General features: G+C 41.4%; 1 protein-coding gene across 3 annotated transcripts in view; it reads right to left on the reverse strand.

Annotated features, from left to right (window-relative positions):
* The window catches only part of NFX1 (nuclear transcription factor, X-box binding 1), an 88,001-nt gene extending 72,319 nt beyond the window's left edge, over nucleotides 1–15,682 (reverse strand). For all 3 annotated transcript variants that reach the window (XR_010623187.1, XM_065753003.1, XM_065753004.1), the window contains exons 1-2: nucleotides 15,583–15,682; nucleotides 1,281–2,327 (exon numbers count right to left, since the gene is read on the reverse strand). Coding sequence is in view for 2 of the 3 variants with exons in the window: in XM_065753003.1 (XP_065609075.1) it covers nucleotides 1,281–2,327; nucleotides 15,583–15,607 (1,072 nt within the window). In the remaining variant the exon portion in view is untranslated. The remainder of the gene's footprint in view (nucleotides 1–1,280; nucleotides 2,328–15,582) is intronic.
* Between the last annotated feature and the right edge of the window lie 1,696 nt (nucleotides 15,683–17,378).

Raw genomic sequence — 17,378 nt, forward strand, 5'->3', positions numbered from 1 at the left:
TGCCCTTAGAAAGGATAGCTGTCCTATAAACATCTAGAAAGACTGTCTCTAAAAACAATGGCAATATAGTATTTTGGAAAACAGCTCCCATCTAAGGCAAGCAAAGAAATGCTGCCATTTTGGAGAAGATCCTTAAGTTTACAGTAAAAGACCACTACCTTTTTCTGGTTATTATGTAATATGTTTATTATTTAAGGATAATGCAGGGAGAAAGACTGACATATCTTTAATTTTATTATTCAAGTGGATCATCAGGCTCCTGCATATTTTTAGAGTTACAAAGGATCAAGGAAGCTTCTGATTTTTGAGTACTTCTCAAGGGATGAGAGCCTCCTACTGGAATTATCTTACGATTCCCAATTATGCTATTACTTTCTAAGCTTTGAAAGAGATGCTGAAAAACAAAATTGTCGTAAGATTAAACAGCTCAGTCAAGGTAACAAGAATTAGTCTACCGATCTCTATCATTCTAATCAGCAAAACATCAGGTTGAGATGCTTTGCAAAAACCAATTTAATACAAATTTCAATGTTCTAATGGAAAAGGACAAAAACCTCTCTCCTTAGTTACTGCATCTGAAAGAAAACAAGACTCCATGAATACAACTGGATTATTTTTCTCAATGCACTCATAAGCTTGTCTAAGACTATGACCACAGAACTCAGGTGAAACACAAACCAGTACTGTGGCACTGAAGAAACTCAGTTGACTTACATTTCATCTTTTAAGTCCCTAACCTTTAGAACTGGCACAAAATTCAGTCAGGGAGCAAAAACCAAAGACTGTGCTTTCCACTATCAACTGCACATGATTTTGCTCTCTAACAGCAAGAAAAATAGCCAGAAGCATTCTCTATTTCTAATTACCTTTTCATGTTACCATTCCAAAAAAACATAAGTTATGAGCAGAGCGTAGCTCTCCTGAGATGCTCCTGCTTTTACAAAAAACATAAGAAAAATTATTATGCAAAAATGATTTTCAGGACTGCTCCTCTCACGACTCAATGTTCAGAACCCCTCCATGTACTTTTTTTTTTTTATACATGCTGCCTGACAGGCCATCACTGGCATTTTGGTAGTAGAACTAAACTTTTAAAACATACATGTTCTTCTCTATGAAATTTATGACCCACCTGCCTACTCAGAAACCCCGCATTTACCCAAGAAATTGATACTGAGCTCATGTGAAATAGTAAGCAACTTGAACTAGTCAAATTTGAAGAGAGATTAAATTAGATTGTATCTTTAATATTTGAGTACAAGATAATTTATAAAGGTTACCTGTATGAGTTTCTTTGTTTTTTGGTATATCACTTTGCTTTTTCCAGTACTGGGTCCAGCTGAAATGAAGGGAAGGTACTTGATCCCCCTTTAGTAAGAACTTTCTTCCATTACATCGGGCAGACTCAAGCAATTCATTTCCAAAGTCACTGGTCAATTTTTCATCATTTTTGTGATCAGAGAGTTCTTTCTTCCTTTCATTTTTATCTTTTGGTGTATATGAAAGAGAAGATTTCTTACCCACTTTTGTATTTTTGCTATGGTGAGAATCATGTCTCTTCTGACACTCTTTCTCTACTGGGGGTTTATTCCACATAGGCTTCCGGGGATATCTTTTGTTTACATAATTGTAGCCTTTCTGCTCATCCCCACTACCAATTGGTGCCTCACTGAATGCCTTTCCAGCAGAAGATTCTGAAGAGTCTGACTGAGTCAAATCCAAAGATGGAATATTTTCAAAAAGCTCTACTTTCTGTTTAGAGATCATTCTCTTTTCTCGCTCATGTACTTGCTTTCCCTTCTCCCTGAAACCTCTTCCATACGCATGCACAAGGTGTGATTTCTTTGGCTTTGCTCCTCTACTATCTGCATTAGCCACTTCCCTGTCACTCTCTGAGGAGATAAATTCATTGTATCCTTTAAGAGGTGCTCTTCTTCCAGGCAGCTTTGCAGCATCTGATACTCCTGGACAAGCAGCAGCTTCTGCAGTACTTTGTCTTACCTTACTTTTAGTACATGTGGTATCATTCCTTGATCTGTGCCACCTCTGACTTTGAATGCTGCGATTCTTTGAACTTCTACTAGCACCAAAATACAGGGGAAAGTCTTCAGAATTCCTATATCGACTTTCTGGATTATAGACATCATAATGCTTTGTGGAAGAGCTTCCACAATCTGTAACTCTTTCAGGCAGACTAGGAACTATTAAACTTCTTCTATTCTGATTTCTACTACACTCTTTCCTATCTTTCTTCATCCAGTTTATATCTGAAGGTAGCCTTTCTTCTGAAATGGAATCATCGGCATCAGGATTCAGATTCAATGCACCTAAAAGTATAAAAAAATAAAGACAAAAGACTTAAAAAATAAACATCCTTTAAAAATAAGATTACCATATGGGCAAAGGCCTAAGCAATTCCACAATAGACAGAAAAATTACAAATAAGTTTTAGAAACCAGAGCTGAAATATACAGCTTCTCTTGTCTTCTTTAAACAAAGATGGTTATGACCTAAAAAACAGTAAAGATCTTGACTCCTGGTAAAGTCACAAAGGGGACCAGCAAAACTGCTACCTTGGACCTCTGGAAGGTAGATCCTGAACTACTCAGAATTCAGCCCTGAAGGGTAAGGGGGTCCAGGAAGAATGGACACTCCTCAAGAAGGAAGTCTTATAGACACAGGAGCAGGCTGTTCCCATCTGACTTAAGATGAGCTGGTGGGAAAGAAGACAGGCATGGATCAACAGGGAACTTCTCTTGAGGCTCCAGAAAAAAAGGAGAATCTAATGCTTGTGGAAGAAGGGATGGGCAACTTGGGGAGAGTACAAAGAAATTGTCAGAATATGCAGGAAGAAAATTAGAAAGGCAAAAGCCCAGCTTAAACTCAACCACTGGGATAAAAGATAACAAAAAAAAAACCCAAAACTTTTTTAACAAATATATTAACAGTAAGAGGAGGTACAAGAAGAATCTCCAACCTCTACTGGATGGAGAAAGGAACACAATCACTGAGGATCAGGAAAAGGCTGAAGTTTCCAATTCCTTCTTTCATCTCTCTTTAAAAGTCAGACCGGTTATCCTCATGGTACTGACTTGAGTACCATGTCAAGTACTGGTGACTTGACATGGTACTCAAGTCACCATGACTTGACCCTAACCCTCCCTCATCTCAAACAGGAAGCAGAATAAACTCTCTATGATTAAGGTGGAAATAGATTGAGACCTATTATTCCACCTGGACAGTCACAGGTCCATGCAGCCAGATGAGATCCACCTCAGGATGCTGAGGGAGCTGGCAGAGGTGATAGCCAAGCCTCTTTCCACCATCTAACAGTGATCAACTAGAAAGGTCTTAGAGGATTGGAGGCTTGCCAACAATACTCCCATCTACAAGAAAGTTCGTAAGGAGGATCCAGGGAACTACAGGCCCATCAGGCTGACCTCAGTGCCAGGAAAGGTTATGTAGCAGATCATCTTGAGAGAGATCACATGCCATGCTCAGGACAACTGAGGGATCAGAACCAGAAAGGATGGTTTCATGAAAGGCAGGTCATACTTGACCAAACTGATCTCCTTCTATGATCAAGTGACCCATCTGGTGAATGAGGAAAAGGCAGTTGACATAGTCTGCCTAGACTTCAGCAAAGCCTGAGGTGCTGTCTCCAACAGTATTTGTCTAGAAAAGCTGGAAGCCCATAGCTTCAACAGGTACGCTCTTTGCTGGGTGAAGAACTGGCTGGATGGCCGGACCCAAATAGTGGTGGTGAATGGAGTCAAATCCAGCAGGCAACTGGTCATGAGTGGTACTCATTTCAGCAAAGCAATTGATACTGTCACCCATGAAATCCTTCTAACAAAGCTAAAGAAGTGTGGGATAGATGAGTGGACAGTGAAGTGGGTTGAGATCTGGCTGACTGGAAGAGCACAGAGGGTTGTTGTTGGCAGTGCAGAGTCTGGTTGGAGACCTGTAACAAGCAGTGTCCCCCAGCAGTCTCTGCTGAGTCCAGTTTTGTTCAACATTGTGAACAGTTTACTGGGCAGGTTCGACCCAGTTCAGCGACAATTGGTGCAGGGGACCCATGGACCCACGCTCCAGGAAAGGGGGAAAGGGAAAAGGGCGTAGAAACAAAACAGCGGCAACGATCTGAGGAGGAAAGCTAATTTAGTAAATAAGATATCAGAAAGCAAAATAACACAATATAATATAATTGGAATTGAAGCTAATAAATAAAATGAGCAAGAGAGAGTGTCTGATAAACCGAAGGCCTTACGCGAACGCTGAAGGCGAGACGGCAGCGAGCACCCACTGCTGAGTCGATCCCAAAGGAAAAAGACAGTGTCCCGTGACCGCAGAGTTTTTCTTTCCTTCTGAGTGTAAACACGTAAAAATGCAAAGCATCGCACAGTCCTCTGGGAAATGTAGTTCTTCTCCTCTGAGACAGGTATACCCATAACTATCGATCCACGGAGCTTGAGCATTAACTCTTTAATTCTTAATACACTACATGATGTTATGATGTGGAATACCAGTACCAAAATTCATAAAACCATGACAAACATCTTCATCAATGACCTTGAGAGGACAGTGGCCACCCTCAGCAGGTTTGTTGATGATATGGAGTTGGGCGGATTGGCTGACACGCCAAAAGGCTGTGCTGCCATTCAGCAAGACCTGGACAGGCTGGAGAGCTGGGCAGCCAGAAACTGGATGAGGTTTAACATAAGCAAGTGTAGAGTCTTGCATTTAGGGAGGAATAATTGCATGCACCAGTACAGGCTGGGGGGATGACCTGCTGGAGAGGAGCTCTGTAGAGAGGGACCTGGGTGTCTTGGTGGATGACAGGTTGACCATGAGCCAGCAGTGTGCTCTTGTGGCCAGGAAGGCCAATGGCATTCTGGGATGCACTAAAAAGAACGTGGCCAGTAGGTCAAGGGAGTTGATCCTCCCCCTCTACTCTGCCCTGGTGAGGCCTCATCTGGAGTATTGTGTCCAGTTTTGGGCTCCCCAACATAAAAAAGTCAAGGATCTCTTGGAAAGAGTCCAGCAGAGGGCCACAAAGACGGTGAAGGGCCTGGAGGATCTCCCCTATGAAGAAAGGCTAAGTGAACTGGGTCACTTTAGCCTTGAGAAAAGAAGACTGAGAGGGGACCTGATCCAGGTTTATAAATATCTGAGGTGTGGGGGGCAAAGTGATGAGGCCAGACTCTTTTCAGCAGTGTGTGGAGACAGGACAAGGGGGAACAGACAGAAACTACAGCACAGGAGGCTCTGCACAAACATGCGCAAGAACTTCTTTACGGTGAGGGTGACGGAGCACTGGCACAGGCTGTCCAGGGGGGTTGTGGAATCTTCTTCTCTGGAGATACTCAAAACCCACCTGGACACCTACCTGTGCAACCTGGTGTAGGGAGCCTGCTTTGGCAGGAGGGTTGGACTCTATGAGGTCCCACAAGATTGGAGGCTTGCCGATGTGACTCCCATCTACAAGAAAGGCCGTAAGGAAGACCCGGGGAACTACAGGTCTGTCAGCCTGACCTCAGTATCAGGGAAAGTTATGGAACAAATGATCTTGAGGGAAATCACACGACACGTGCATGGCAATAAAGGGATCAGACCCAGCCAGCATGGGTTCACAAAGGGCAAGTCGTGCTTGTCCAACCTCATCTCCTTCTATGACTGGGTGACCAGACAGGTAGATGAGGGAAAGGCTGTTGATGTAGTCTACCTGGACTTCAGCAAGGCCTTTGACACAGTCTCCCACAGTATTCTCCTGGGGAAACTGGCAGCCCGTGGTGTGGACAGGTTCACTCTTCTCTGGGTGGAGAACTGGCTAGAGGGCCGTGTCCAGAGGGTAGTAGTTAATGGAGTTAAGTCCAGCTGGCGTCCTGTTACGAGTGGTGTCCCCCAAGGGTCAGTTTTGGGGCCCATCTTGTTTAATATCTTTATTGATGACCTAGATGAGGGAATTGAGTGTACGCTCAGTAAGTTTGCAGATGACACCAAGTTGGGAGGATGTGTCAAACTGCCTGAGGGTAGGGAGGCCCTTCAGAGGGATTTGGATAGGCTGAACAGCTGGGCTGAGCTCAGTGGGATGAGGTTCAATAAGACCAAGTGCCGGGTCCTGCACTTTGGCCACAATAACTCCATGCAATGCTATAAGCTTGGGGTAGAATGGCTTGAAGAATGTAGAGAGGAAAAGGACCTGGGGGTGTTGGTTGATGCTCGGCTCAACATGAGCCGGCAGTGTGCCCAGGTGGCCAAGAAGGCCAACAGCATCCTGGCCTGTATTAAAAATAGCATAACCAGCAGGAGCAGGGAGGTGATCAGCCCCCTGTACTCAGCTCTGGTACGGCCACACCTCGAGTACTGTGTTCAGTTTTGGGCCCCTCACTACAAGAAGGACATTGAGGCCCTGGAGCGTGTTCAGAGAAGGGCAACAAAACTGGTGAGGGGTCTGGAGCACAAGTCTTATGAGGAGCGGCTGAGGGAGCTGGGATTGTTTAGTCTGGAGAAGAGGAGGCTCAGAGGAGACCTTATTGCACTCTACCACTTCCTGAAGGGGGGTTGTGGTGAGGAGGGGGTGGGCCTCTTCTCCCTGATAAATAATGATTATCAGGGCAAGAGGGAATGGCCACAAGTTGCGCCGGGGAAGATTTAGATTAGACCTGAGGAAACTTTTTTTCTGAAAGAGTGGTCAGGCACTGGAATGGCCTGCCTAGGGAGGTGGTTGAGGCACCACCCCTAGCGCTGCTCAAGAAGCTTTTAGATGAGGTGCTAAAGGATTTGATTTAATAGTTGGGTAGGGATAGTGATAGGAGGATGGTTGGACTAGATGATCTTGTAGGTCCTTTCCAACCTTATGAACTTATGAACTATGATCTCTAGAGGTCCCTTCCAACCCCTATGATTCCCTAGGAATCAGTATTGGGGATGGGGACTGTCCTGTTCAATATCTTTATTAATGACCTGAGAACGAGAGCATTGAGTGCACTCGCAGCAAGACCTGTTGGATGTTGGTCGATGCTTGGCTGAACATGAACCAGTAGTGAGTCCAGGTGGCCAAGACCAATGGTAACCTGGCTTGTATCAGAAATAGCATTGCCAGCAGGAGAAAGGAAGTGATCATTCATCTGTACTCAGCATTGGTGATGCTGCACCTTGAGTACTGTGTTCAGCTTCAGGCCCAACCCTACAAGAAACACATCAAAGCCCTGAAGTGAGCTCAGAGAAGGGAAATTAATCTGGTGAAGGGTCTTGAGCACAAGTCTTATGAGGACCAGCTGAAATAACTGGAATTATTTAGTCTGGAGAAGAGAAGGCTCAGGAGAGACCTTATACCTCTCTACAACTACCTGAAGCAAAGCTGTGGCAAGGTGGACATCAGTCTCTTATCCTGTGTAACCAGGGATAGAACCACAGGAAATGGCCTCAAGTAGCTCTAGCGGACACTGAGGATGGATGTTAGGAAAAACTTCTCCAAAAGATTGTTTAGGCAGGCACAGGAATGGGCTGTCCTGGGAGGTGCTGAAGAAATGTACAGATTTTGTGCAGAGGAATATGGTTTAGCAGGGAAATACTGGGAAAAGATGGACAGTTGGATTGGATGATCCTGGAGCTGTTTTCCAATCTTGGTGAACCTACAATTCTATGGTTCTACAGTTAAGAACAGATAAAGAAATAGAAAAAGAGCCTAAGTGTGCTAATAATCACTGTTTAACATGGGCATAAGTTGCCTCTAGCAACTTAAGGAGTTTATAACATACAATTTCAGATTTTAATATTACAGAGAATTTGGAATATAAATGAAAACCCATCATCTCAAGAGTAACAATAGACTTGCATGAACTCTGATTATACTTGTTTATATACAAACATGGTACAATGACTATAGAGGACATGCTGTTTTCCAGTTACAAGCATGCCCAACCTGCAGGCTGCATGCAGTCTAGCACAGCTCACTACACAGCCCACTCAGTGCAATCAAGGTCATGTATCTTCCACAAGGGGAATGCACCCATCAACAATCAAACATCAGTGTGCAATTGGCATTGTCTGGACTGAAAGAAGGACACGGAGTGTGCAATACAGTGCTTGCACATACCTCTTGTGCCTTCTCACATATTCTGCTGGATTGAAACCCACATGCATTCAATGAGGCATGAGCTTGTGCTGTTTGATGAGGGAAAAGCCATGATTGCCAATACTAACATTTCAACCTGCCTAATGAAAGATGGTGGAAGAGCATTCAACAAAATACAGGCAGATGTGTACTTTAGTCAAGTAACATGGCACTGTGCTTAATTTCTAAGGAAATAGCATCAGTGTTCAAACACTACAACGTGAAAAGATACATAGAGAAACATATTGTCAAATCGAAAGAATATCAAGGAATGCTTTGTAAAGACAAATTGGTGTAACTGAAAAAAATTCTGCCTCCTCAACAAAACCTTTTGACTTTTTAAACTCAAATGGACTCTGTTATAGAAGTTAGTTACAGGGTAGTAAATTAGCTTGAAATATAAAGTAAGCATTTACTGATGGTGATTTTATCAAGCAATGTATGGAAAGCATAGTATATAATGAATCCTGAAAAAGACAATGGATTTTTCTAAAATTGTATGTCTCACAAGACTGTAGCCAGGTGAATGAAAGAAATAGAAAAAAATCTGTCTAAAAAATTTGGAGGGTAAAGCTGCTTAATTTCAAATATTATGCTTTGGTGATAGATGAAAGTACTGATTCTACAAATATGGCTCAACTAGACAATGTTTTTAGTTAATGATAATGAATATAATTTCACTATGAAGCAGTAAATATATACTAAAGAAATTTTCTATAATCTTTGACAAAATATCTGGTACAGTTACTCACGGTGCCCTTGTGACGACTGATAAAAAAGAGAAAATTATAAAATTAAGACAATGCAATTGCCACCAGCAGTTAACATTTGATGAAATACAACTGCATCATACATCAAGAAACTTCATGTGAAAGCTTGAAAAATGGATCATGTCAAACAAATCATTAAACCTGTAAATATCATTAAGTCCAGAGGATTAAATCACTTTCAATTGCAGAAGTTCTTTAATAGTATGGATGCTGAATATGGGAACATCATTTACTTCTCTGAAGGAAGGTAGTTAAGGTAAAAGGCTAAAAATGATTTTATGATTAGTGGAGTGAAATCAAGTCATTTATGGAATCAAAAGGAGAATGTGCCAGAACATGAAGATGCTAAATCTGCGAGTCATTTTTCATCTTTGGTAGATTTGACCACTTACTTACATGAGTTAAGTATGTGTTTCAATGTGAAAATCATCTGTTTGGACCATAAGAAACTTGGAATTGAAACTTAAACTATGGCAAGCTAAAGTTAAGGCAAATAACTTCATACATTTCAATGTACTGGCTAATCACAGTCCTTCAAACAGTAAAACACATGCAGCCAGGCTTTTCATTTTGACACAGAATTTTGAGGATAGGTTTCAAGACTGTAAAAAAGTCAATGTCTTCATATATTTACTACTCCATTTTCAGTTGACAAGTATGTTTCCCACAAATTTTCACATGGAACGTATAGAACTGCAGTCAGACTTTCAACTAAAAGAAATACTTGGTCACATTGCTTAACTGGACTTCTGTAAGACCTATATTAACAGAAAAATATCCCTTGCTTAACAAATGCCTTACTCACACTCTTTTTGGTAGTACAAATATTTGTGAACGACTGTTCTTAGGGACGAAGCACAGGATAGGGAAAATGTCATCAAAAGCCTGTACTGAACACTTTGAGAACTCAGTATGAATTGCAATCACTTCCACTGAACCATACTGTTGCACTATTTTCACAAAAACAAGACAAAAACTCCACTTTCATTTTTGTTGCTCTGTTTTCAATGTTTCCACAAAAAATACATTAAAAATAATTACTTATGTATGTGTTTCAGGGTACGTTTGGATCCAAGAGACAGGATGTCTAAGGAGCAAAAGCAAACAAGCACACACTCAAGGTAGCACAGAGGGCTACAAGTTTTACTCAGCACACACACAGGCATTCACTTTAGATAACCCCAGTAAGTAGCAAGCAAAAACTCCCTAAGCAAGAGCAGTATTAACCTGTAAAGCTAAAACAGAAGCTCCCTAAGCAAGTGCACTATTACTTACCAACCCTTGAGAAAGATGAACAGCTGAGTAGAAGGAACACATCAGCAGTGGAATTAATAGGTAGTGTCAGCAGTGCACCCCCTGCTTCAAAGCATACTTTTCCTCACTTGACCACCACAGCCTCCCTTCTACTTCTACTCCAAGGTCTGCAGGGTTTGTTGCTTTATTCCACTTGCACACTGCATCCACATGGCCAACACATGATACAGAGCCCACCCAAGCAGAACACCTGCTTGCAAACCAAGACAAACCAGCAAGGTCAGCTCCCTACAAAACAAGATAAATGCCTGCAGCTGCAATTACCACTTTCCTTAAAAATCTCAGAATACTTAATATTTAAATGCACCACCACAAATATGAATAATTCATGAAGATGTTTAATGTCATCCATGAACAGAATTCTTATTCTTACTGTGAGTTTTTACATTCTTAAAAAAAATTGCGTAAGTGGTAAACTCTAACAAGTAAAACTGATCTCTTTCTGCCATGACCAGAAACAGCAGAATGCATACACAAGAACAATAATCAGTAACTAACAATGACTCAGATATCCAATGATACACTTACATTTACATATGCAGAAATCCCAAAAAAAAAGAAACATCCAGAGCTAAATTCCAGCCTGTATTTCTAATAATAGAATTTCATACTTTCAGCAAACTAAAGTGAACCAAAGAAACGTTACATGAGGTACTTTAATGCATCTTGCAGAAGCTGTATTAAGTAGATGATTATGAACAAATAAAAAAAAACTACACTGAAGAAGACCCGTCAAAAAAAAAGTAGTGGCTAAAAGAGTCCACAATATAGACTTCTAGGTGTGAGAGATGGTACTTCTCTCTTCTTCATTAATTCAGTTGCATCTCCTGCATGAGGAAAAAAAAACCTAGATTTTTCTTCTGAACTTTCAGACAAATAAAAATTTGAAACTAAAACTACTCTAGTTAGTACCATTCTTTCTGATCTTTGACTAGACAACCACTTGTAATTTCTAAGCTACATGATAACATAGACAATGAATTCTTCCTGTGCTGTCAGGTAACTGTTCTATGGATATCTGTTCTATGGATATGGAGTACAGATGCTCCTCAAAGCACACGGCAGAGATAAAATAAAAGAATTCAGGATCTGGCATAAACCTGTATTATTAGCAGTAGGAAGCTGTTCATCTGTTTGTACTGTCATTTGTTAAGATCTTTAAAGCTTCGAGATGAGCAAGGGAAAAATTACAGAATGTCATGAATTGGAAGAGAACTAAAAAGATCTAGTCCAATCCCCCTACCAGACCAGGAACATCTAGATCACATTCCACCTCACTACTCAATCATTCAGACCACACTTCTTCAAATTAGCTGTGAGGATGCTGTGTGAAACTGTCAAATGCTTTACTAAAACCAAGACAGATCAATCACATCCACTGCTTTACCATCACCCATCCACCTGGTTATGTCCTTATAAAAGGCTATCAGGTTAGTTGCCTGCCCCTAATGACCCCCTTACCCTTGATATGCCTAGAGACAGGGCCAAGGATAAGTTGTTCCATCACCCTTCTAAGGACGGAAGTGAGCCTGACCAGTCTGTAGTTACAGAATACTGAATTAAATCTAAAGACAAAATATAATAGAAGTAGAAATTCTCAAAGATCCACCCACTGCTTTAATATGTTAGCACATAACTAGAAAGCTATGCTTAGCAATTTTGAGCTCACATATACAAGCTTCAGGCAGAGCATATTCTTCCGTAATTACTTATCATTTTATTGACTGAACTCCATCTTCCTCAACTGCAGTCAAGTGTACTATTTCAAGCAGAAACAAACAGCCTTGAAAAGTATATACTTCAAAATTCAGCAGCCACTAGTCATTTCAAATTCTGCTTATACTTTGACTTCTGGGAATGACAGTAAACTGAACATGTCCTAAAACTAAAACAATTCTAAAAGAATAATTATTTCTTAAGACAATAGCAGTACAGAGTGCGTGTACATTAATTTGTGTCAGATCTCAGGTACAAAATGGTCTGATCAACTAACTCAAAGTACATGCCATAGACCAAATTCTCTATGCAGATTTTACAGTACCTGTACTACACTGTAACAAGAACAAAAAAGAAAAATGGCCATGAATGGTGCATTATAGAAATTCTGAGTCTTTCCAATTTGCGAGGAAGAGGTTTAACACCCTCAGAACAACAACCTTAATCTCTTCTGTCTTCTTTGAGCATTTTATGTAATTGTGTATTTAAATAATTATATATTCACCTAATGTACACTGTAATTTCAACAGAATGTGCAGAGTAACAGGTTGGATTTCCTCTTCAATAGTAGTTACACTGTTTCAGGCTTGAAGAATCAAGAAGTGCAACCTATACTGATGCAAAATGATCTGCCTGTCCAAAACTTAATTGTTTATTCCAATTTTCATAGCTCATTAAAAAAGATATGCTCCTTTTTCACAATTCTTACCAAAAATTTGAGAAAGAATAACATACTAAGTATCATTATCATAGAATTACTGAATGGTTGAGGTTGGAGAGGAACTCTTCATAGTCCAAACACCCCTCTCAAATTGTGTCCAATCAGGATTCAAGTATCTCCAAGAACAAATATTTCACAGCCTCTCTGCAACCTGTTCTATTGTTTTACTACCCACGCAGTAAAAAGACTTCTTGCGTTCAGACAAAATTTCATGTTAACTTTTACCTGTTACTTAAGCCTTTCACTCAATACTACTGAGAAGAGTTTGAATCCCTGTTCTTTACTCCCTCTATGCAAGCCTTCTCTCCTCCAGAATGAAGGATCCCAGCTCTGTCAGACCCTCTTCTTATGAATGCTCCAATGCCTTCATCCTCATGGCCCTATGCTGGACTTCAGTCTCTGGTAAGCCCATGTCTTCCTCAAACTGGGAGTCCACAGCTGGATACAGCATTCCAGACCCTGCCTTATCAGCACTGATGATAGAGAAAGGATCATCTCCATTGATCTACTGGCAACAATCTTTCTAATATAGTTCAAGTTACTGTCAGCCATCTTTGCAGCAAGTTTTCATTTTTGGCTCATAGTCTACTTACTATCTGCCAAGGACCTTAAGATTCCTCTCTGCAGAGTTGCTTGACAGCCAGCTGACACCCAAAGCATATTTGTGTACATTGCTATGTTTTTGTCTTTTTATGCTTTTGTCCAAATTCAACACATCCACATTTTAAACAGAAGATGAAGTTTTGGCCAGTCCACTCAAAGACAACACAGGAGAAATATCAAGCTGGAAGAAGAAATACAACCTCACAAGTCTAAGAGTATCTACTACAGAATAATTTTTTCTTCAGGACTAAATGCATTATGACTTTTCACTTCCTGTTCACCTTTACAGGAAGTCTGGCACGTTATGGTACCTTTATTTTAATACTATGCTATAAAAGAAAACAACTTGTTGTCATTGTAAAGGCAAAAAGCACTAAGCTACATTCAAAAACAACTGCAGCTACTTACAGGGAAGAAATCTATAATGACCATTAAAACATATAACTTCTCATTTGGGATATGCCTTCTAGGTGCACAGGGCTGGAAACTGGAAAGGTATATCAGTGCAAATAATCAGCACACAACTGCTTTCTTTCTTATACTCTTTTCTTATACTTTAATACTTTTTTTCTTATCCTCTAGGTCTCAATAATCATCCTCTATTAGAGAAATATCTTGGACAGTTTAAACATCTGTCAAGACCCAAAACAGCTATTTTTTGTCCTCAACTGCTTCCCATGATATAATTTGACCAGAAATATTTTTCACATTTAAGGTCTCAAAATCATACATGCAATCCAGGGCAAAAGCTGGTTTACATCCTAATACCACATAAGTGCAACCAAATTTACCTCAGAGTTGGATAACATGGCAAGACTCCAGAATTTGATGTCATGTGACAATACCTGCGCTAGCTTACATATTTTAAAACATAAAGACTGTATTGCCCAGACTTATTTCTTTAAAGTAATATTTTTTGAAGTAATATTTAGCTTAATGCATTTAGGGCTCTTTATTCCAACACATATGCACTGCATAAAGGTTTCAGAACCAGAGCCGCCTCACAGCCTTTAAGTATGGAAGACAAATAGACAAGCAAACAGCTGCCTGCACTACCTTCTCTTTATTGAATCTATTTGGATCTACACTCCAAACCACCTCCTGCAAGAAGGCCACAGACCTATTTTCAAAACATCAAAAATTAACTCAAATTATCTTTCCCTCCTCGCAGCCTGGGTGCTAAGAACAGAGGAGACTGAAAATAGTATCTGAAATATAAACTAATGTTGTGCTTAATCTGAACTAACTTCAGGGTGCTGCAAAAGCTGAGACTTGTATTTTGTTCTTCATACCCAGTCATTCAAGTCCAGGACTCTCAACCTGACAGAAATTCAACAACTTCACTAACAATGAGGGGAGTTAGCTCATCAAGTGAGCCCAAATTGATACCGATTAGCTAAAATATCTATCTAGATCACAAGAGAAACAGAAGATGTGATGAAAGCCATAAATATCATGAACATCTCCAGGCATGCATTGTTTCTACTTACATACCCAAGTCACAGCATCTAAGAATTTTTCTACTACTAAGTGCCCACCATAATACACTATAGTTCATTAAATGCTAGGCTGGAATATGCACCTTGAAGGGTCGCTCCTCCACCACAGCAAACACATCCAGGAAAAACAAAAAGTTAATCTAATCCCACACCTTAAAATCCAGCATCAGAAACAGGCGAAAGACAATTTCTTCTACTTGTGGCATTCAATCTCATTCCAGGTTGGGTTCCTAAACCCCTCTTCATGTGGGGTATGTTCTGTTTTGTCACCTGCACGGTTCAGAGAGTACTCACCGGCAGCATGTGCTTTAGACAGCTCCTCTTGAAACCCTGCAAGACTATACGGAAACACCCTGAGCACCACAATCTTATCAACGCCTCTGCAACAGGAGCAAGTCAGTAGCACCGCCCTCTGCAGAGCATGGCAAGTACGGGGAGCAAAGGGGGGATAATGGCGGTCCGGGAAGCAGTAAGTTTTCCAGAAAACAAATGGCCATTTATTTATGTTGCTCTTCTTTTTGTTTAATCCCGTTTGCTTATCACATACCTGAAACCCGCACGTTTCTTCCTGGCCAAAGTTTTCCTAGACATCCTACAGAACACGCGCAGACCAGCCACCTTCAGTACTACAGGCTCAGCCACGCAGCGGTTCGGGCGAGCGGCAGGTAACAACAGGTGGTGCCTCAGTTCGAACACCCGCAACACCACGCATTCCGCTTCGATCACTACAGCTCTGCCCTTTACCCACGAACGTTACTGCGGAGCGCTTCTCCTTTCCGCGGCCAGCTTAGCCCACCAGACCCTTACCCAACTCTCCCCGAGCACAATAACCACGATTACCTGTATTGGGCCGGGCCTCCGCCATGCCAACGCTTTCTTCCCGCCCCCACTCCAAGGTCCAGCTTCCTGGCGGCTGCGCACGCGCCCAAGCACTACCGACTCCCCCTCGGCTGAGCGGAGCCAGGCGCGCGCAGCCGCACTGAACGTACCAGTAGGGGCGACCAAGAAGGGGGGTAGTGCGAGCGGGTAAGGGCGGGGCCAGGGGCCGGTGGAAGCGCGGGCTCAAGGGCAGGGCCGGGCGTTCGCCGGAGTCAGCAGGGCCAAGTCTGCCGAGTTTGCCGGCGCTGTGAAAAACGGAAAATCGGGAATTTTGGGAATGAAAGGGAGGAAGAAAGGAAACGTAATAACAACAAAGAAACGCTAGCGCTGGCAGTAAATTGGCTGCTTGCTTGGCAATGAACTTCACAGACGTGACTCTTCCCTGAACTGGGTTCCCTGTACTGGCTGCGTTTCAGAGCCTCTTGGCCAAGCAGAAAGGAAAGAACAATAGGCGTTTGCTTTGGGCTTGGTGCGCAGAAAATAGGTTTTATCTAGAAAAAGTTTAAATTAGGAATGTAGCATCTGGCTATCTACTGCATCCTGTATGCACTACTCTAGGGCGGTGGCAGTGACATGTACTTGCTGTCTCAAATGAGTGCTGGAACTTTAGCTTCTGTTGGAAGCCTGCACATGGATTTCCACAATACAGTCGTGCTGCAGACAAATCTTGTAAATACTCCAGCTACAATTAATCCTTAGAACCACATGCTTTGTCATACTGCAGCTTTCAGCACTGAACATAATCACTATATGATTCACACCTCCCTGCAAAGGTTTACAGTGTCATGGTTACAGTATGTCTGCAGAACAGTTCTATACTTTTACCATTGCAATGTAGCTTGCTCCAAGAGTCCTTACAGAGCTGCTTATCTTTAGAGATACTGAGTAACTTCACAGTGCCATAGCAACCACAGCTCTGAAAAAAGGCTCCTCTGAAGAACACTGCTGGCATACAGTCTGCATTCTGTCTTCTGCGCCCTTATCATGAAATTCTCAGATCAAAAGTTCTGTTTGCAGAATAGTTCTTCCCATCCTGGTCAAAGTGCATGGCTCCAAAGCTCTTAAACAGAGCATGGTCTTCTTTTGCACAAACTCTAGTCACTGGTATGCAGCCCAGACGCCTGCCACTGCTGCAAAGAAAGCACACAAGCCACTACAGCAACAGCTTTATGAAAATGCTACTATATACTTGGATTATGAATACAATATGAAATGCTTCGGTGTATATAAGTACTTTTCTCATCTAAGCTGACAAAGAAGATCATGTGGCAGCAGTAGAGTTAATGCATCCTTTCAGAGGTCATGTATGGTTTTCCTACTGCTGACAAGAAACTTGAGGTAGGCCTCTGACTCATGTTCTTCTCTGTCACTACTACAGAGACATGATCGTAACATTCACACAGAATTACTACATTTTTAAAATATCACTTTACATATATACCACAGCACTACCACTTCAGCATACACATTCTTTTGCTACCCTCAAGAAGTACAGTAGTAGTATGGATAGCAATATAATAATTTGCACCTATGTGTGCTGTTGCAATGTTAGTTACTAGGTCAATACATATTTTTCTTGATTATGCCTTTTTATCTAACAGTTCTGCGTTGTTTTTTTTCCTTAATTTTGCACAGGGCAAATTCCATTCATTCATAATAACCTGACATAATTGTCCTGTGTTTCTGTACAGGCATTTAGCTTGGCCAAAATAGTCTTTTATCTTTTATTCATCTTTTCTCCCTTTCAATGCAAGGAT

This window comes from Cyrtonyx montezumae, unplaced genomic scaffold (assembly GCF_038088225.1).
Source record: "Cyrtonyx montezumae isolate F1298 unplaced genomic scaffold, pur_monq_1.0 scaffold_8, whole genome shotgun sequence".
Classification (NCBI taxonomy): Eukaryota; Metazoa; Chordata; class Aves; order Galliformes; family Odontophoridae; genus Cyrtonyx; species Cyrtonyx montezumae.